At 41.6% G+C, this 22,378-nt stretch overlaps 1 protein-coding gene across 2 annotated transcripts in view; it reads right to left on the bottom strand.

Moving 5' to 3' along the window:
- The window catches only part of AATK (apoptosis associated tyrosine kinase), a 73,152-nt gene extending 51,232 nt beyond the window's left edge, over positions 1 to 21,920 (bottom strand). Inside the window, exon 1 of one of the 2 annotated variants that reach the window (XM_063120108.1) lies at positions 21,728 to 21,920. In XM_063120108.1, coding sequence (XP_062976178.1) covers positions 21,728 to 21,815 — 88 coding nt within the window. In that variant the 5' untranslated portion in view covers positions 21,816 to 21,920. The remainder of the gene's footprint in view (positions 1 to 21,727) is intronic. The other variant, XM_063120106.1, reaches the window with a different exon arrangement.
- Positions 21,921 to 22,378: the final 458 nt, after the last annotated feature.

Raw genomic sequence — 22,378 nt, 5'->3', positions numbered from 1 at the left:
GTGGCATGGAGCTATATCTCTCTGGCCTCGGGTCATACACACTTAGAGCATACAAGGGAGAACTCTGGTGAGGGGAACAATATAGAAAGTACACCTTGCACAAAACACCCAGTCCACAGAGCATACATTGGAATGTGTTAGCATATTGCTAACACCTTGTCTTGAGACTCCAGACACAAACACCAAGCAGAGGGGGTGTAAGGGCAGAGCATCCCACACAGGTAAGCAAGGGAAAGGGTATGCAGGCCACAAATTTTAACCACGGCAACTCTCTCCTGTGTCTCTCCTCCACCAATGTGAAATGCATATTTATTGGAACTTCCTACCTTTTACATTTTTTTTTAAAAGGAAGTATGCTGAAGTACAAGAATGTTCCTACATTTTGCAGGCCATTTCTCTCCCCCTCTTCCATGCACACCCCCATTTAACAATTCTGAGATTTGGGATTTTTACTAACTATTACCTATAGACAATGTGCCACGTTACGTTTTTCTAGGAATGTAAAATTTCCAGAAATGTTGAAGCCATGAAAAAAAACTTCCCCATTTTTTAAAATTGAAACATTGAAGGAAATTGGAATAAATGTAGTATCTCTTATCAAACTTAAACTCATTTGATTGCTTTAACAATATAAAATGTATTATTTATAATTTAGCATATAAAACTCATATTTTGCATATGTATTAAATTTATAGAGCAATCCTGTTAATGTTTACTCTCCACTCTATTTAGTGGATCTTACTCCCAGGTGCATAGGACTGCAGCCTCAAAAATATAAATGCCTTAGATTTGTCCAAACAGAATTGTGAATATACTCATCACTAGAGAGCTGCAAACTGCTATTCCCAGATGTATCATATTTTTTGCCATTTGAGAACCAGGGAAAATAAACATTAATAGAATCCATAACTACTGTAGTAAACAAAAGAAAATGTATTATTTGGATAGAAACTCTCACACAGTCACAATTTTAAGGACCAGCAACATATTTGTATACTGAGTCAAACTTTAGAACCTATGTCTACAATAGGGACACAGAACCTCCACCCCCATCCAATCTGCAGAGCCTCCTTGGGTTCCTCCAGGACAGGTGTGGGCCACACAGGCCTTGGCTCGCATGCACTCCCTGCCACCCAGTGTGGCCCCCGCTGTCCCCCATAGCCCCCCAAAAATTGGGTAAAAGAAAAATTCATGGTTTGCCACCAAAATTCAGCAGCAAACTATTATGCAGTGTTACTAAGGGCAAATTTAACTTGTTTTCAAGCTTTTTTAAAAAGAAATGCTGCTGCAGCAGGATCGGAGAAATTTATTTGAGGAATTTATTATTTATTTATTTATTATTGCATTTATATCCTGCCTTTTTTCCTCCAAGGAACCCAAGGTGGCATACATAATCCTCCTCCTCTCCACTTTATCTTTACAACAACAACCCTGTGAGGTGGGTTAGGTTGAGAGTCTGTGACTGGCCCAAAGTCATCCAGTGGGTTTCCATGGCTGAGTGGGGACTAGAACCCAGATCTCCCGACTCCCAGTCCGACACTCTAGCCACTACACCACACTGGCTCAAGATATGGGAATGATCTTCTGGAAACCAAATAGATTTACAAAGGTCACAAACAACTGGGGAAGGAGTTTCTCATAACATACAGGTGTCTTGTGACTTGAGGCAGAAGGTCTTGCAAGAAAGCTTAGACTAGACAAGTGACTTGAGAGAGGAAGATTCCTGAGCAGAAAAAGTAATTTTCAGTTTAAGGCCACCATATACATGACTGCTTATGAAAAGTTCAAACACTGCTGGATTGTCACCAGTGCTGTCAACAACTATCAAAAACCATCGGTGACCAAGCACCCTAATTGCAACTTCTACACAACTTTGTAAAGCACCTATTTTATATCTGTCACCCTGTTGCTGTGGTGCATAGGAAAGGTTGCGGGGAAAACAACAGAGTCATGTGGCACCTTAAAGACTAACACATTTATTCTGGCATATAAGCTTTCATGGACACTATCCGTGTCATCAGATGCATTATCACAGTGATAATGGATTACTCTGTTCTTGGACTGTATAAAATTAAGATGTCGCAGTCCTACAGATACCCTTGCATTTCGTAAACCTTTGGCATTGTTGTAGCCATGCACATACCTTTGAATAATACTTCATGCATGTCACAAAGTGTGCTCTAGTCCACATAACCTTAAAAACGCAATAGATCTGTTCGTCTTGATGGTGCCACTAGACTCGTTATCCTTTTCATATCATAAAGAAGCCACACGTCAAGGAACACTAAACATTAACCCAGAGGTATTATGGTGTTAATTAATTCCTATAATTCCAGCAAAGTTGTTTACACCAGGCAAAGTAGGCAATAACTATGCTGTAAATAGGACAAAGCAAAGAAAAAGAAGCATCTTTCCCTGTTGCTTCAGCCATGCAGGCGTGTTTTACTGAAGTTATTTGCTGTTGGTCACATACTTTGCTCAGTTCCGCATACGGGTCATATGCATGTATTTGCAATATAAGTGCAAAGGTCCATCTAGTCCAGCATTCTGTTCACACAGTAGCTAATCTGTCTGATACATATTAAACTAATGTGAATGTTAGAAACATGTCAGTTGTTATCTTCATTCAGGCGGTCGAATTACCTCCCTGAATGAAGGTATCTCTTTTATTTAAAAAAGTGTGGAAAGTCTGCCTACTATTAGATGAAACAACTATTAGGTGGATCCACAGTTGGCTACAGAATCGGACTCAAAGAGTACTTATCAATGGAACCTTCTCAAACTGGGGAGAGGCAACGAGTGGGGTGCCGCAGGGCTCAGTCCTGGGCCCAGTGCTCTTCAACATTTTTATTAATGATTTGGACGAGGAGGTGCAGGGAACGCTGATCAAATTTGCAGATGACACCAAATTGGGTGGGATAGCTAATACCCTGGAAGACAGAAACAAACTTCAAAGTGATCTTGATAGGCTGGAGTGCTGGGCTGAAAACAACAGGATGAAATTTAATAGGGATAAATGCCAAGTTCTACATTTAGGAAATAGAAACCAAATGCACAGTTACAAGATGGGGGACACTTGGCTCAGCAATACTACAAACGAGAAGGATCTTGGAATTGTTGTAGATCGCAAGCTGAATATGAGCCAACAGTGCGATATGGCTGCAAGAAAGGCCAATGCTATTTTGGGCTGCATTAATAGAAGTATAGCTTCCAAATCACGTGAGGTACTGGTTCCTCTCTATTCGGTCCTGGTTAGGCCTCACCTAGAGAATTGCGTCCAGTTCTGGGCTCCACAATTCAAGAAGGACAAAGACAAGCTGGAGTGTGTTCAGAGGAGGGCAACCAGGATGATCAGGGGTCTAGAAACAAAGCCCTATGAAGAGAGACTGAAAGAACTGGGCATGTTTAGCCTGGAGAAGAGAAGATGGAGGGGAGACATGATAGCACTCTTCAAATACTTAAAAGGTTGTCACACAGAGGAGGGCCAGGATCTCTTCTCGATCCTCCCAGAGTGCAGGACACGGAATAACGGGCTCAAGTTGAAGGAAGCCAGATTCCAGCTGGACATCAGGAAAAACGTCCTGACTGTTAGAGCAGTACGACAATGGAATCAGTTACCTAGGGAGGCATTCAAGAGGAAGCCGGACAACCATCTGTCAGGGATGTTTTAGGGTGGATTCCTGCATTGAGCAGGGGGTTGGACTCGATGGCCTTGTAGGCCCCTTCCAACTCTGCTATTCTATGATTCTATGATTCTATATTATTTTGTTGTTTGTGAATATATATTCAGTAGTGAGCAATGCTCATTCCACGGTTAAGCCAGGACATGTTCGTGAATGCAACTATAAAAGTTACCTTTTCAGTCTTTACATTTTAATTAAAATCAGATGTACACTCAATACTTAAAATTACTCCCTTTCACCATCAGCAAGGTCTGCAACCTTCAAAAAAACCCAAAGCCCTTCTCCATAAATGCACAGCAACAGGGTCTGTGAAATACAGAGAGTAGGCAATCCTTTCCTCACTCCAGCACCCAGGGCTTTTCAGCTCATTGCATCCCGAATAGCCAGGGAAAGGCAGGATTGCATGACTCATAATTTGCGCGCTGAACAATTCCAGAGATCTGAGCCATTTCAAACCTCGTGTATTAATTTCTCTTAATTTGATTTGACAGGAATTTGTATTGTCATCATCCAAAATGTAATCACCCGTGCCAGGCAGAGGAGAGAGGGAGAACAGAGCAAAAGTGTATTGAGAACAGCAAGGGCAGGAACAAGACAACTAAAAAACCCTTATAAACAGGCACTGCCATATAGTTATTTCTTCTTTCTTTGAAATCAATCATTACCTTAATCTCTAAGGCTATGAACAGTTAAGAAGAAGCAATCTTTTGCTGCTGCTGCAGTGCAGTCCTTGTAAAGCATACCCTTCTCAGCACTGCAGCAGCACACTGCCCAAAAGCAAATAAATGTACTTTTGTCCCGACAACCATCTATGGTCCGTCCTTTGGTGCAACTTTGATGATTGATGCCGCAAGACATTTTCTATCTGTACCACCTCCCCTCTTTCTTTACGAAACCCAAATTCCATCATAAATCTTCACAATTTCACTAACTTTTAAAGAGATGCATTTAAAGAGAGAAGTTTTCCTCGCAGCCCTGTTCCTGATTACCCAGTACTCCTCTTTGGAAATCCCGAACACAATGGCTGGTTTCACACAACATGTTAACATACCATGGGTTATTGTGATGTCTGAACGCAGTGCGTTCTCCGCAGGGTGGGTTAACGTGTTGTCTAAATGCAGTGTGTTTTCCACAGGCTGGCTTGTTAACCATGCAGTGTAGTTTATTTTTCTTGAACGAACAACCTTTAGAACCCATATCTTGTTATTGGGTTGTTCAGGGTGATTAACAAGCCACACTGCATGGCTATTGAGCAATCCCACAGAAAATTTGTTGCATTCAGACAATACAATAACCCATCCTGCAGAAAAAGTACTGGGTTAATCCACAGTTTTTATTTATTTATTTATTTATTTATTTATTTATTATAGGGTGACCAACTGTCAGGATTTCCCCGGATTTGTCCTGGTTTTTGTTCTTTCCATGGTGTCGGGGGATTTTCTATAATTTTCAATAATGTCCTGGAATGACACACCTTCCCCTTTAAGGCTGCCATTAGCATGGCAGGAGGGAGTGACATGCTTTTTTGAGGCACATCATTCCCCCACCCCGAGCTCCAATTGAGGTCTTAAAGGGGAAAGTGGGTCATTCGTGGACATTATAGAAAAGGCCCCAATTGGAGTGGATGGTGGTAGTGCAGAATGAAATCCTTTCCCCTCCTCCACTCCAATCGAGTTCTTTAAGGTGGCGGGGGAATAACGTACTTTCTGCAGGACTCAGAAAGCTGCTTCCCCACACACACGCTAGGTGTCCTCTTTTTTGGTTTCCCAAATATGGTCACCCTATTTATTACATTTTTATACCGCCCAATAGCCGAAGCTCTCTGGGTGGTTCACAAAAATTAAAACTATAATAAAACAATCAACAGGTCAAAAACACAAATACAAAATACAGTGTAAAAAGCACAACCAGGATAAAACCACACAGCAAAAATTGTTATAAGATTAAAATACAGAGTTAGAACAGTAAAATTTTAATTTAAGTTAAAATTAAGTGTTAAAATACTGAGAGAATAAAAAGGTCTTCAGCTGGCAAATGAAAGGAGTACAGTGTAGGCGCCAGGCGGACCTCTCTGGGGAGCTCATTCCACAGCCGGGGTGCCACAGCAGAGAAGGCTCTCCTCCTAATAGCCACCTGCCTCACTTCCTTTAGCAGGGGCTCACGGAGAAGGGCCCCTGTAGATGATCTTAAGGTCCGGGCAGGTACATATGGGAGGAGGCGTTCCTTCAAATAACCTGGCCCCAAACCGTTAGGGGGTGTGTGGGTTAGCATATTGTGTGAACCCAGCCAGTGTGTGCTCAGCACAGCTTTAGAAAGCTGTCTTGTATTTTTGGGAGCTGCACTACTTTTTAAGGTCTTGTACTTGCAAAAGACTATAAAATAAAATTGTACAGCGCAACCTGTCCTGTACAACAGAAAAACAGCTCTAAAATATGTGGAGTTCAATCCAGAATCTGCCGTCTATGAGAAGAAAGGGTTTGCTCATGGAAGGTTCCACCACCCATTTGGGGGGATCTCCTCCCCCCACACCACAACTAACCCCATTCAGTAGGGTCTCCTGACTCTCTGCATATCATTTGCAGGGAAGTGGAATGGAAGGACAACCCTGAGAAAGAGTGGGTGGGGAAGCCCACTTACACCAGCACAGTTGATCCAGCTTAAAGCGAGATACAGCCCATGATGTATACATGATGAGATGGGCAGGACTGTCAACTGTGCTTGGTCCTTTCCCAGTATTGTCAGCATCTTCTCTCCCACCCTGATAACATTAAGAAGAAAAAAACTGGTATACATGCAGTCCAGAGGAGGGCAACAGACTTGCAAACACTGGTCTTATTTTGCCCTGGGGTGGGCAGGGGTTGCTACATACAATGAAAGAGAGCAATGGTGATCCAAGTTGTCCTGCATCCTCCCACATTTCCGTTTTTCCAACTCTACCACTAATTGCCATTGCAAGTTGTTTTCCCCCTCCTCAGGTATTAGTAGGGAGACTGGTGTATATCCAATGCTAACCTTTACAAAAGCTCATATGGTTTGAAGTCACACAAAATCTCTTTTCGAACAGAAGAAGGTTTACTGATAATAGATTTTGGAGAGGCTTTCAGAGAGAGCCTTCCTAACTATACCCTCTGCACTTTTTCTTTGGAAGCATTAGGTCAGCCTTTCCCTATCTAGTACCCTCCAGTTGTGTTGACTGCAATTCCCATCATTCCCAGCCAGCATGGCAAATATCCTACCTTGGATAAAAGTAAAATCACCTAATGGAGGCTTGCCTGGATCTGGTGGCCTCCAGATGTGCTGAATGGCAATTTACTGGTAATAGGAATTTTAACTCCCCCTCCCTTTGAAGGCATGGAGATGCTGTGTCATCTGGGGAGGTATGCTCCAGCACCTTCTCCTTTCAGTGCCTTGATATTCAGTGCCATGTAGAGATGGGAAGGCCTGGAGGGGGGGAAGGGACAGAAAAATTTGGGGGAAAACAATTCTTCTTCCGCTCCCCCCTCTGAGGATGTTTTTTGTTTTGTTTCCACACACACACAAATGGAAAAATTGGAACAGCCTTGGATATTGTCTAATATCTAAAAGAATATTGTCTTTTAGATTTAAATACAAAGTATTTTTATATTTTTGCCCTTAATAAATATTATGTATTTATTACCTGCCTCTCCCACCTCTCCCTCTGGATTGAAGCAGGGAACAACATTAGATACAAGTACCATAAAATACATAAAGAGATGTGAAATGTCTGGAAATAATGGAGCTATGGGCGGAGGGGGGAATTAATCCTGTCTGTAAGATTTCCAGCAGAGTTCCTTCATTCATTATTAAAATTATTGATCTAAAGTATATTTTACTGATAAGACATTCATGCTCAGTTTCCAAACATGCGACCAGAGTCATCATTGTGCATTCTTGACAGTAAATGTACATTCTTTATAGTTTGGGTTTTGTCCTGTGTTTCTGATGTTGTAACAGTCATTTAATGTAGTTCTAATCTATTCAAACAATAATTACAAATTTACTGAGTTCACCTTTAAAACTTTTAAAATACAATGACAATTTTCTGTGCAAACAAAGTAATACATAAAATACCTTTAGGAAAAGAAAGGTAGACAGAGATACTTCGATAGCATTCTCTTGAATAGTAAACATATGTATTTCTTTTTAAAGAGGGTCTCTTTAAAATTAGTATATATCACTGCTGCATCATCCCTTTCACTATGATTCTTATAATTATTTCCGCTTATCAAAATGTAAACACGTCAACCTAAAATGGAGGAGTTAAAATGACAAGGAAGCAGTACTATGGATTTCTCTTTAAAGAAGAATATGTTTCTATGACAGGTATAATGCTATATATAGTTTTAATCTCTCTTGGAACTCTTCTTTTTGAACACAAGCTGCTATTGTGCCGTGAGATACTAAACCAGTTTTTCTGTTTGCTAAAAGGTACTTTTAGGCATTCCCTAAAGACGTTTACATATTTCAGGTACCATTTTCCTTTATTAATCTAATCTGATCTGCTACCAGAAAGACCTTCAGTTTTATAGTATTTGAGTGTTTATAACACTCTCCAAACTTAAGATAACACTTCATGCAGCTGATCAAGTGGGCTCTATTCTACAATAGATGTGTTAAATTTTTAAGATGTCCCCCAAGACATTTTTGTGTGTTTGCTGTTCCAGAAAAAATAGGGCTATACTCTGATTTAACATTTATGAGTCATCTTTTTACCGCAAGTAGCCGTGATGAATAACAACAAAGTAGATGTTGTGCAACAATATTATTTGCTTTATTGATGAAACAGCTGCCCAGACAGGCAGAACTCTCAATATACAATACTGATATGGAGATACAGGAAAGCAGGAAAGATGGGTTTTGTTAACACTTGAGACACAATCCAACCAAAGCCCTGCTCTTTAAGTGTGAGATATTTGACTCTGTTCTTAACTTTCCAATTGAAATCCATGAGACTTTATAGGGCTTAACTGTTGCAGGATTGTGCCTTTTGTCTAATGTCAATGTTCTTAGGGCAGAATGCACTTGGAAAAAGGAGAACGAGAATTTCCACATCAAAAGACTTGGCAAGTACATCAGTGAGCTGTGATGGACTCTCAAAGAAATAGAGAGACATATATTCTTGGGACTATCTAACCAGCTGTGTGACATGGGCTTTGTTTTTCTACACAGAAAACTGATTTCACTGACACTGTACATTAAATTAAACATGCCCCCAAACTGTTTTCACCCTTTATGTGGGCTAGAGGGGGTTGGAACATTGGCAGTCATGCATTCTTATTTTATTTGGTGTTAATACACTGCTTCTTTCTTTTGAATTAAACATTATGCTCACCTGGGTAGCTAAGGGGCTGTGAACCATAAAATGACCTGGGTTTGTCCAGTTCAGGAAAGCACTATGCATTCATATTTAAGCAGATCTCCCACATCATTGAGGTGCAAATAAAGGGCTTAGTGATGATATACTGTAAGTGATCACCTAGTGTAAGTGATCTGGGCAGTTTGTGCAAACCTTGGGAGCCGTCTTGTGACAAACATGGTCCTATCCCAATTGGTCTCTGAACCCACATATTCAGCAGGTCACACCCTCAATGTTGTTTTCAATTCCAAATGGATGGATCTGTGGGTGGAGGTGTTAAATACATCTGTGTTGTCATGGTCCATTTTCTAGTCAGCGTTAATATCACAGCTACTATCCGTCCCTGCAGGGGTGGCGGATCTATTAAGATGGTCTGCCTGCAAAGGCTAATGGATCCTCTTGGATTCCAGAAAGACCTTTTTATTCACTCAGTATTTTAACACTTAATTTTAACTTAAATTTAAATTTTACTGTTTTAACTCTGTATTTTAATCTTATATCGATTTTGCTGCGTGATTTTATCCCGGTTGTGCTTTTTATACTGTATTTTGTATTTGTGCTTTTAACCTGTTGGTTGTTTTATTATGGTTTTAATTTTTGTGAACCACCCAGAGAGCTTTGGCTATTGGGCGGTATAAAAATGTAATAAATAAATAAATAAATAAATAAATAAGAAAGCCTTAGAGGGTTCTATGGCTGGTATCGTCAACGATCCTGTAGAAGCCCTGGTCAATAGATAGAATCAAGATCTGACTAGGGCTATCAACACAATCACCCCCAAACGTCCTCTCCGACCTGCTTCTAACTGGGCACCCTGGTATAAAGATCTCAGGGAGTTGAAGCGGGAAGGATGACAACCGGAGCACCAATGGCGGAAAACTCGACTTATATCTGACAAGACCCGACATAAGAGAACATCTTCGTTCCTATGGGGTGGCAATACGTGCAGCGAAGAAAGCTTTCTTCTCTGCACACATTGCATCCACAAATTCGCATCCAGCAGAACTGTTCAGGGTGGTGAGGGATCTAACTCAGACACCTTCCCCCCTGAACCCAATCTAAGAGCCTTTGGTAGTTTGCTGTGATGCCTTTAATGATCATTTCACAGGTAAAATCTCTCGGATAAGAGCTGACTGTCATTATAGCAGAAGCGAACAATGGAGTGTCCAGCAACTCCGCGAGTAGGATTACACTGGATCAGTTTCAGTTGGTGAGTACCAAGGACGTGGACAAGCTGCTTGGATGAGTGAGGAGGACAACTTGCCCTCTCGATCCCTGTCCTTTGTGGCTGGTCGCCCAGGGAGGAGATGCAGTTAGATTACATCTACAACATACTATCAATGAATCTCTTAAGGAGGGGAGTTCTAGAAGTGGTAGTACAGCCGTTTCTAAAAAAGCCCTCCCTGGATCCCCTGGACCTTAATAACTACAGACCAGTATTAAACCTTCCATTTTTGGGCAAGGTGATTGAGAGGGCAGTTGTCTTCCAACTCCAAGCAGTTTGGGATGATACAGATTTCTAGACCCATTTAGAACCGGCTTCAGAGCAGGAGATGGAGTTGAGACAACTATGGTCGCCTGAGTATTGACAGGGGCAGTGTGTCCCTGCTGGTGCTTCTGGATCTCTCAGCGGCTTTCAGTACCATCAACCATGGTCTCCTTCTGGAACACTACAGGGAATTGCGCTTCAGTGGTTCTGGTCCTATCTCTCGGGCAGGTTCCAGATGGCGATGCTTGGGGTTAGCTGCTCCTCAAAGAAGGAGCTGTTGTATGGCATACCACAAGGCACCATCTTATCCCCAATGCTGTTTAACATCTACATGAAACCGCTGGGAAAGATCATCTAGGGGGCATGGAGCGGGGTGCTATCAATATGCTGATGACACCCAAATATATTTCTCTATGCCTTCAACAACAGCGTCAGCTAAGGATAGTGTGTCTCCTCTGAATGAATGCTTGGAGGCGGTAATGGGCTGGATGAGAAAAACAAACTGAAGCTGAATCCAGACAAGATAGAGGAGCTTACTGCCAAAGGCCCCAACCTGAGTCTGGAGGTGTGTCAACCAGTTCTGGATGGGGTTACACTCCCCTAAAAGACTGTGTTTGCAGCTTGGGGGTGCTCCTGGATCCATCGTTCCAAATGACAGCTCAGATAGATGCGATGGCCAGGAGTGCCTACTATCAACTTTGGCTGTTACGCCAGCTGCGCCCCTTCCTAGAGTTGGAAGACCTAAAGATAGTAGTGCACATGCTGGTAACTTTGAGGCTTGACTTCTGCAATGTGCTGTATATAAGGGCTACCTTTGTGCCTAGTCCAGAAACTTCAACTAGTGCAAAATATGGCAGCCAGGTTGGTCACTGGTACAACTAGGGGTGACCATGTTACACCAGCTTTAAAATCACTACACTGGCTGCCAATTAGTTTCTGGGTGAAGTATAAAGTGTTGGTTATTACTTTTAAAGCCCTACATGGTTTGGGTCCAAGTTACCTGTGGGATTGCCTTCTCTCATACAATCTGCCCCGCACACTCAGGTCCTCTGGGAAGAATTTACTTCAGTCAGCAAAAACTAGGCTGACAACTGTTACCCAGAGGACCTTCTCTTCTGCCGCTCCCAGTTTGTGGAATGGCTTGCCAGGAGAGATTCGTCAACTTAACAGTCTTCCAGAATTTAAGAAAGCCATAAAGACTGATCTCTTCCGGCAGGCCTACCCAGTTGAATTTTAAGATGCCTTTTAATAATGTCCTGCCTTTTAATATTGTATTAGTTTTATATGTTTTTAATCAATTATATGTATTTTATGGTGTTTTGCATTTGTGTTGTACCCTACCTTGATCCACAGGGAGAGGTGGTTAAGAATTATTATTATTGTTGTTGTTGTTGTTGTTGTATCCCATCACCTGAACTGTTGCTCATGTGAATATTACCACTCCTTCCAAGGGTCCCTATGTTTTACTAAAAAAAGAAAAGAAAAGAGAAGGACCTCTCCTCTCTGAAAAAGAGCAGATATGACCTCTAAAAAGGATCGTAACACATTTCTGTAAATAAACAGCACAGGAACTATGCAAAGTAACCCTTCTGAATAACCCTTGCAGAAATACCTAATGCTGCTTTCCTTTGTTCAGTGGTAACAAAAGGAGGATTATAGCTGAAAGCCTAAGTTAGCTCCACTAAAATCAATGGGACTTCATTTCCAGAAAATCTATACAGGGTCAGACATATTAAGAGTAAAATACATTAAGAATTTGTTAAACTGAAGCAGTTCTTCATGTGAACATGGCATGGGTATGCGGTCTCTAACACTGTATAGAACCAACAACCACGCTCAGTTCCATGTTCACCATCAATAATGCAGATTAGGATCCCCATTCCAGCCCTAGCCATACATTGACAAGCTCAGGGGAAATCCATGCTCTTCCACTAACATGATGGTTTGAGTACAAAAGGACACTAAAACATCCATGCAAACTGATCATAACTCTGAATCCCTGTTTCTCTCTTTAACATAGTTGTACTGGGCAAATTCCAACTCAGGTTCTCGAGCTTTCTCCCACCAGTATTCCAATAAGAGACTATATTTTTTGCATCCTGACACTCAAGACACATGACTCACATTCTTCCAACACAATCAATATTTCAGTCTTTGTTTAGTACCTGCAGTTACAAAAGCTCAGCATGAGCAGCTCACTCAAACTGTGCTTTTAAAGCAAGGAGGCATTTCTGGTGATTTAATATTGGGGTTTGCAATGCATTTGTCCTCCCGTCCCCCCAATCAGCAGAGAGAATGGCAACATGCAGCATTCTTCTCCCCACCATCATCCATCCAAACTTGTGACAATTTTATAGACAGGAACACTATCGTACAGACAGCACATTCCGTCCTGCAACAGACAGGCATTGTCAACTATTTCTGGCCCACATTTAAGCCCCACCTGTAAAGTACCTACTTAAGGTAAAAGGTTGATGTAGCCATAGCAGCTACCTGTCACATATCAGCCACATTACTCCAAACCTTTCCTGACTTAATCAATGCCTTATTGATGCCCTAATGTTCCAACTTCTGTCTCCCTCTAGGAGGAACAAGGAAGCAGTGACCAAAGAAAGCTATTTATAGAGCCTTAAGCCAAGCTGGATGCTGAGCTTTAAGATGCTGGATCCATAAGCAAACAAGAACAACCATGTGTGAGTCCCATTGCTGTCAACACATCAAATTCTGTTCCTCTCATTGCTTGGGAAAGTTGCTCTGATGTCAAAAGGGGAATATGAGCTCTTGTGCATGCATGGATTTAAGGTTGTGCAGAGTCCTTCTAGTCTGATGCACATGATGCAGCAACCTTGCCCAAGCCAAGCAGGACTAGGTTTGGCTAGTGGGGGACTGCCTGAGAAACCTATGTATGCCACTGTGAGTACCATCTTGAGAGAAAGGTGGGATATAAATGCAATAAATATATAGTTGCCAATGTCAAAGTCATTTATGGTTTTCCTATGACAAAAACTGATAATGAATTGCAGAACTACTGCAGAACAAGTTTATGCAAGCTATACTCACAGTTATTCAGCAAACACTCTGCAGGATGATAAGCAGCTGATAGTTGGGCAGGTATTTGCAAAACTATGACAACATCCAACATATGATCACAATATGCTGTTTTCAACAGACAGTTATTGCACAACCATAGGAACAAAATTGCTTAATGGATGGCATCTATATTCATTCAATCTGAGGCTGATTTTGGCCATATGAATGCATCTTCTCTTTTGTATCTGGTCAAGAGGGCAGAGCTCCTGCAGCTTTAACTGTTGTGATGAAGAAGGTGCTACATGCATAACAATGTCACCTGCTGAAATTCCCTTTTCAGTATAACTGTTAAAGATACAGGAGCCCTGTCCTCCTTTTCATATGGTCACCCTAACCAAGTGTCACTTGCAAATTTCATCCATGCAAGTATTATGGTAGTTTCTGAAGATATTCAATCAAATCTAATGGTAATGCAAAAGGAATGTGATTTGGCTATATCTATATGTACATATGCATTTCTACTCCAGGCTTACACCAACCTGCAAGGAATGCTTAGAGACTGTTTTGATTTAAAAGACATGTATTGCATGGGGATGACAAGGAAACAGAGTTAACCAGGGCTGGTCATGGGAACAAAAGAAAAATGGTCACTTGACCAAATATAGACCAGTCCATAGACCAGTCAAACATTGTCAAATAATGGTCAAGTGTTTTCAGGATTTCCTGAAAGCATTATGTTTATTAAAACTATTATTTTATTGTTGGGGATGTTTTCATTGTTATTAGAAAAACACAAATACTTTAATCAATAAGTTGATAATTATGCAAATTAGAGAAGAAGATAAATTTTGAACTTCAATTCCCATCAGCTCTTGCCAGCTCAATCCTGTGAGCTGTAGTCCAAAACATCTGGAGGGTGGCTGAACAATTACTCTCCTTAGCTTTTATCCTGGAACACTGGGGATCATGTACAATTTAGCAACAATAATAGTAACAATAGTAACAACAACAATGACAACAATGACAACAACAACAACAACAACTTCTGGCAACTAACAAGCCGTTTAATTTCAGATACAATTATAGTAATTGGGTCAGAAAAACTTGGGACAAACTCCCCTTTCCCATGGCCATATCAAATCTAATTAAAATAATATGTATGCTTGCATGCGTATAAATCAAGTTAAGTTAGTCTGAACCTAACTTAACTTTCAGGGTTCATTCAGGGGGCGGGCATTTTGAAATGGAGATCACCCCCCTCATGAAATCAATCAAAGGCATTTGTGGTGGCAAGGATTCAGGGAGAGGTGCATCAAGAGCAAACAGTAGGTAACACCTCAAGCTCATTGAAACAAGGTCCTATGGAATGTGTGTGACAGTCCCCAAGCCTGCTAAGAGAACTGGAAAAATACTATTACGTGCATGCCGATTTTTTTCTTTTCATTTAAGCACACATCCACCATGACATCCATCTGTCTGTTTACATTGGTAATGAATACCTCACTGCTACAGGGGATCTTTTCCTGGCTTATTAGAGGAGGGCAATGATTAAAAATACCGTAATCAGATTCATTTTATCTCAGAAGTCATAGACCAGTCTACTATTTGATATTTTTATGGAAGGCAATTGCACATTAATAGCCCAAATCCAGTCATCTTGGACAATGCAAATTTTCAGTCTGTTTTTGGATTGGTTATGAGGACTAAAACTGCCTTGATCTCTTTGATATATGATGTGCACTGGGAATAAGGGGAACATGACCATATTAATTCTGGATCTCTCAGCAGCCATACAGTTGTCTATGGTATCGTTCTGGATTGCTTGCAGGGATTAGTGATCGGAGGTGTTGTGGGTGATTCAACTCCTCCTACTCCACAGGTAGACTGCTTGCAGACTGTTTGTTGTTCATCCCCATGGGATTTGTCCTGTCATGTCCCATAAGGTTCAATTTTGTCTACTGTAAAATTTAGTATCTCCATGAAACTGCAGGATGCAATAATCAGAAATTGCAGATAGCACCCAATTCTACTCCTTCTTGTCTGACCCAAGGGAAGCAGTTGGCTCCCTTGCTAGGTACCTGAAATGGACTACTTGAGCACAAATACACTGAAGCTCAATCCATGTAAACAGAGTTGCTGAAAGTCAGGGACCAATCAAGCCTGGAAGATGAATGTTCTGGATAGCATCACAAATGCATACTTTGAAGGTCTTGGGGCCCCTGCATGATGGTAACTTAAACCCTCATGAGGTCCTATGACACTAACACTCACAATCTATGCTTTTCATTGGGACAAACCAAGACATCATACATGCAAAAATCATTCCATTTAACGTAATGAAATAAGTGAAAGAAAGGTGGGAAATAATGGACATAGAACTTAGCATACCCCAGATTCAGTCTGACAGAATCTGAAGCCAAGGCAGACAAATTCTTCCTCTATCTTTCCTTACCTAGCATTCCTGTGAAAAGGACCAAATCTAAGTGATAAGAACATGCTTTTGCAGGGTGGGGGAGTCCCAGATTCAAGCTCCATCTTCTCTACCTAAAAGTCAAACTTCTGCCTGAAATCTTGGGAAACCTCTGCCCATGAGAGCAAATAACACTACTCAGATAGAAAGGCCTGAAAGTCTGCTATAGTATAATGCAGCTTCCTATGTCCAATGTGACCTGTGTCAATTAGACATCTGTCCTCTCCTCTTTTGCTGTCTTGCTTCCCCTTCTCTCATGGCTTTTGGGCTGGTTTTGCTCTCTCTGTTACTGAATATTCAGAGCCACCAATCACTGTTCCTGTGGCAAAGCATACGTATAACATTTAGCTCTTGCCTGCATAACTCATTGGAAGTAGAATTGGTACACTGAATGTGTGCATCTACCTCTTGGCTCCAGATTAAACAGAAGATTGGTTTGATGCTTTGTAAGTAGTTGGATGGAGGATGGTTTAAAAATCTTAACATCATCTCAAAGGGGAAGGAAGGCAGAGTCTTAGGAAGGCAGCTACCATGCAGGCAGAAGGTCTTCCCCTCTGGGCTCCCTCTCCTGTATCACCAATAAGTGTCTCATCATCAGCTCCATCCAAACCAACAGTATTTGAGATGCAGCCATTTCTCGCAATGCTCACAGGCACCAAGGAGGTTCTTTCATGCCCAGCATTCACAGAAAATTGCCATATCCCAACCCTGGTTTCAACCAAGGGGACAGCACATTTCGTCCTTAGCAAATATTTGTCCTGCTCCAGACCTCCTCATAAAAAGTATCAGCAACGTTGATCTCTGAATCTGCAAGGACTGAAACCAGCACCAACCCAAGGTTTTGGTTGACACATGGACCAGATGTCCTCAGTGAGCCCCCTCTCCCCACATAGCCCCACCTCCTCCTCACTGTTGCCCATCCACTTTTCCTCTCTCTGTAGAGCGCAATTTATATGGATGTTGGAAGAATCCAGTTTGGGGTGGAGCTTGGTGAGCTGAGCCGCCCAGACACCAATTCACAGATTCCTGAGCTGGCTTGACTCTGCATGTGCTGAGTCAGGCAAGTTCACAGTTTCCTGTCTTTTTTGAGGTGTGTGTGTGTGCAAATCACAATTTCCTCCTTTAATTGCTTACAGAATATAACAAAAGGTTGACAGTGGAGCCTTTATTGGGACATATTGTGCACCCCTGATATGAGCCCTAACAGAATGACCAATGAGAACATAAAACTTACCAACCATGTTATAACAAACTAATACACATAGTGTACTACCTCCAGTGCCAACTAGAGGTTTTAATGTATCTCCAGTAGAATACACCATTTATTGCCATCCATTTCTGGAATAGATTAATAGTTCCATTCCCACCTGTCCTGGGGGATTATTTTCAATCACTCTCCATTCTTTTGAATGTGACATCATGCAGGTTATATAGAAACTTGTTTTCTGAGCCCTGGAAAACTTGCGCTGACCTAAAATTGGACTGCATGTCAGGCTTCCAAATGCAAATGACCAATTGGTTGTGGGGGGAATGGTTTTGTGAGCCCACTCCCAATCTCTAGCTGGTTGGTGGCTGTAAACATCTTAAGCAATTATTAATTCCTTGACTCTCTGACCAAAAACCTCTTTGTATTGCTACATTTCAATCGTTCAACAGTCTTCTGCTACCTGACAGCTGGGTAAGAGTGTGAGCTATGAGCCAGGAAGTCCTAATCTATTCTCAGCTATGAACCCACTAGAGGACCTTAGGCATGCCCTCATTTCCCAGCCACAGCCCTTTATAAGAAATAATCTCAGTGGAGCAAGTGGAGAGGAATTCTAAGGAAACAGTTGTAAGCACGAGCAACAAGGCTTCCCTCTTTGCTTCCCCCCACTCTCATCCTGCTGTTATACCACTAATGAGAAGAAGATTAATAAAAGATTAATATTATTACCACACACTGTTTGGACTCTGCTTCAGAGCTGTGACTCTAAAAAGCTATCCAATCCAATTCCCTTTCTGTAAGGGAGGACCATCCATGTACCAAGCATTTCTCCTCCCCTCCGTCCCCAAATCGGTTAATCAAATCATAACACACCATGCTACAGATTGCAGCTACACCACAGAGCAAACTCCAAATTTATTTATTTATTTATTTACATTTATATACCTCCCCACAGCCGAAGCTCTCTGGGCAGTTTACAACAATTAAAAATAGTAAACATTAAAAGTATACAAAAATTTAAAAAACATAAAAGTAGTATAAAAACAACAGTATCCATTTAAAAACAACAATTCTGGGGTCCATTAAAAACAAACTTAACACTGTTAAATGCTGTTAAAATGCCTGGGAGAAGAGAAAAGTCTTGACCTGGCGCCGAAAAGATAACAACGTTGGCACCAGGTGAGCCTCATCAGGAAGATCATTCCACAGTCGGGGGGCAACCACTGAGAAGGCCCTCTCCCTTGTTGCCATCCTCCGAGCTTCCCTCGGAGTAGGCACTCGGAGGAGGACCTTAGATGTTGAAGCAAGGGATGTGCTAGCCACTGTGTGAACAGAGTGCTGGACTAGATAAACCCTTGGTCTGATCCAGCATGACTCTTCTTATGTTCTTAACTTGATTGCTGAGAAAATATCTTTTCAAATCAAAATATGGCAATTGGTAAGACTCTTGAGTGGCCCTGTTCAGAAGACACCTTAAACCATGACTTTAACCATAGTGGTTAAGCCAAAAAGCCAGGCAATGTTCAGAAGACACCTTAGACCACGGCTTTAACCACGTTGAATAAAGCTTTTTGCTTTATTCACTGTGGTTAAAGCCATGGTTTAAGGTGTCTTCTGAACGGGGCCACTATGAGCATAACTAATCCACCACACTTTCTCATGTGAAATATCATTGAGATTCACTCCACCAATATTCTGTCTCATACACTTACCTCATATGCCCCTACAATCAAGAAAGGTGTAGCATGGGATGACCCAAAGCAACACTGTTCATGCAACATGCATAAGCCAGGGAAGTGATTGCATAAACCATGGCACAACTGCAATTAGTACAAAAAGGATGTTACAACCAGCCCAGGACACATTGCAGATCAGGCAGGTCAGCTGTACGTTGGTGCATGGCCAATTTAAAATCAACCCACACAGTAGAGTCCATGCAGGCTCAGATTGGCCATTTATCACTTTTCATGGCAGAGAGCAGCACAGCTCTAATATGGGACTATTTCTGTAGGGTTTTAAAAAGATATTCTGGGTTAACTTTTTTGAGTTCTGCTTTTTTCTACCATTATGTAAAAACAAACAGCCATTTCATATTCTCTTCTCTTCTCTTCAACCCACACTTGATATTGCATACATCTTCACCATCCTTCTTCCTTAAAAAAACATCCATTTTTTATGTTATTCCTCATATAGAAGATGATCCATGTATTATCTCTAGCTTTTATCCATACCCTTTCCAATTCTGCTATTTATGTTTCAAGGCAAGTACCCAGAGTTTCATGTATTATTAAAGAAGTAAACACACATAACATCAAGTGATTAATATAAATAAATAATATAAAACATTCTGGTCCTTTCTGTATTATTTCTTATTCTTTTGCTATCAACCTTTAGGAAGGTTTGTTATTTTAGTGGCTGCACACACCAAGCTCATATTTTCAGGATACTATGCACAAAATATGCCAGCATCTTTCTCTTGCGCAGTAATAGCTAATCCTATAGAAGCATAATATGATATTTTTTTCCCCAAGTGTGCATTCCTTTGCACATATCAACACGTTTTAGGAAAGGGACATTGTCAAACAGAAAAGTCCAGGGAAAGTCCAGGTAATCCATACATACAGAACTCATGGGAGATGAAAGCAAAAAAGTATTTATATCCTCCTCTGTTTATCAACCCTAGTCTGTGGCCAGATTGGTGGAATGCAAGGTCAGGCCATGCACACAACAGCAACACACATAATTAAGAAAATAGACCTATCTCTATTTGGGGCATGTACTACAGATTTAACACAAAAGCAGCCAAAAAACAAAACAAAAAGTACTTATATAACACATCTTTCCCAAAACCTGCATGATGGATTTGTGAGTTCTTATATGCTAAAACTGTAATTCGGCTAAACTAGCATTTTACCAATCTTTGCTGAAGATTGTATAAAGCAAAGAGAAGCACCAAAGCAGCCAGGGGAAACAAAAGATGTGTATTTAATGAGATATGCTTGGTTTGTGTTTCCCGCTTTTCACCGCACACTTTTTCATCAGATAAATAAATGCCTGTTGAGAAATCTCATCCCATAACTGAGCCCAAGACTCCAGGCCAGCCAGATGCAACTGCAGTGGAACCAGACATTTTGCCAAAAATCTTATCAGGACAGAACATGGTAGTTTGTTTTCATATGACAATTCCAGTGGAAAGCATAAAAGTGACATTTGGAGGTATTAAAGACAAATTCATATTTCATCCATAGTCCACTGAGTTAGTCTTCCAACAGCTTGCAGAAAAGGGCCACGGGCACACAAACTAGTAGAAAGATATGAAGTGACAGTTTCGTAAGGGGGAGGGGGGACCACAGGAACTAGAAGCTACTTTGACAATAAAAGCAGAAGGCACTAGTAAGACAATGGAACTAAAATCATTGCAGGCACAAATTAGGGTGCCAAGATAGAGGTTAGGTTTCTACCTTACATGTTCTCTGGATGGGAAAAAGCAGTGAAACCTGTCACCAGAAGATGCAAGTCCCTCTGGGATACAACAATTCTGCCTTTGCAGAGACAATAGGCCGCCCCCTCCACAAATCAAGGGCTAAGCAATTACCCAGCCAAGAGGTTTATGGCTGAATGGGGGCAAATCAATCACCACCAGAAAAGGCAAGTTAATTCAGACTGACACCCATCATGGAGAAAGGCCAGCGTAAGTTGCATAGCTACCCTCCACCCTCTTTGGCTTGACTTTACTCAAAGCCACCCTCTCAAGAATGCAGAGTGAAGAAGGCCTACTACTCAGGTTATAAGCCATTACACAATTCCATCCCTTTGCAATTCAAGGCAACTTTCCAGGCAGGGGAACCCAAACCAATCCACTCACAGCCTCTTACCCAAAACAAGCTACACTTTAAGTGTGGCCTGTAAATACCCTGTTTGCATGCAAGATATGCCTCAGAGGAAGTCACATACATTAGGAAGAACTATATTTAAATGTCTAATGATCTCACACACACCAAAAAGGGCCCCCTCCAATTTTTTTCACATACCCCCAATTTGCAAAAGGGTGGTGAGAAGGGAAGGATGGAATAGCTGATAAATGGTGATGTAACTTGGCAGAAAGGATCTGTTCCTCTGATGTCTTTCTAAAATCACTAAAGACAAAAGCAGTATGTGAGGGGTGTGTGTGTGCTTGCTTGCCTTTAACTTACCACCATCGCCAAATTGGATCAGGTTCAGCAAAGGGTTAAACAACGCAAGAAGTGCAGGAAGGGTTGGGGCGGGGATGGGGGCAGGTAAGAGGGTAAGTGCCTGCAAGAGGGAAGAACATGCTCCAAAACCCAACTCCTTCTTGGTAGCGGAGCCGCGAGAACAGGAGAAGAAAATCAAATCCCCAGAGGAAATTAGGAGGGGGAAGCAATTTTGCAAAGGGAAAAACTGAGAAATCATTACAATTTTTTTGCACCAAACCTACAGAAATAAATCAACTTACCGGGGTCGAAGTGCGAACTGAAGGCAAAGCTGGGGTTGAAAAATGAAGCCGACATGACAATAGCCAAGAGATTTGCTACCATTCCCATGGCAAAGCAGAAAAGTGGGGGAGGGGTGTGGGGGGTACGGAAACGAGAGAAGTGGGTCAAAAATAAATGACAGAGGCGGCAGGCACTAGGCAGGTGAGGTGGAAGGATGGGGGGTGGGGGAGGGAAAAGCTCTCACAACTCCAGAAGTTGCACCGGTGCCATATTAAAAAATCACCATCTCCTTTCCTCTTGATAGCACGGCCAGGGAATTCAGTACCGCAGCTCCTCCTCTTCCTCCATGTTATTATCCCGATGCGTCTCCTTCAGGTGTTTTTTTATTATTATTATTCTATTTTTATTTTTTAGCAGATTACATCCTCATCCTCCATGGGAAGATGAAGCGGGCTCGGGTTGCAATTGCCACAGTTGCAAGTGGCAGCATCAGAGAGAGTTGCTTTGATTTCGATTTGGGTTTGCAACCACCCCTAGCATTGGGGACGGCAAATGCAATTAAAAAAACCAAATAAAAACCCCAACAAAACAAAACAACAGTGTAAAAGAAGCTGCAAGAAAAATAAAATTGCAGCAGAATTGGCGCCGTCTTCCAAAGAATGGATACAGTC

Source organism: Elgaria multicarinata, chromosome 3, assembly GCF_023053635.1.
Source record: "Elgaria multicarinata webbii isolate HBS135686 ecotype San Diego chromosome 3, rElgMul1.1.pri, whole genome shotgun sequence".
Taxonomy (NCBI): Eukaryota; Metazoa; Chordata; class Lepidosauria; order Squamata; family Anguidae; genus Elgaria; species Elgaria multicarinata.
Note: the sequence above shows the minus strand (reverse complement) of the source record. Positions and strands in the feature narration are given on the sequence as shown.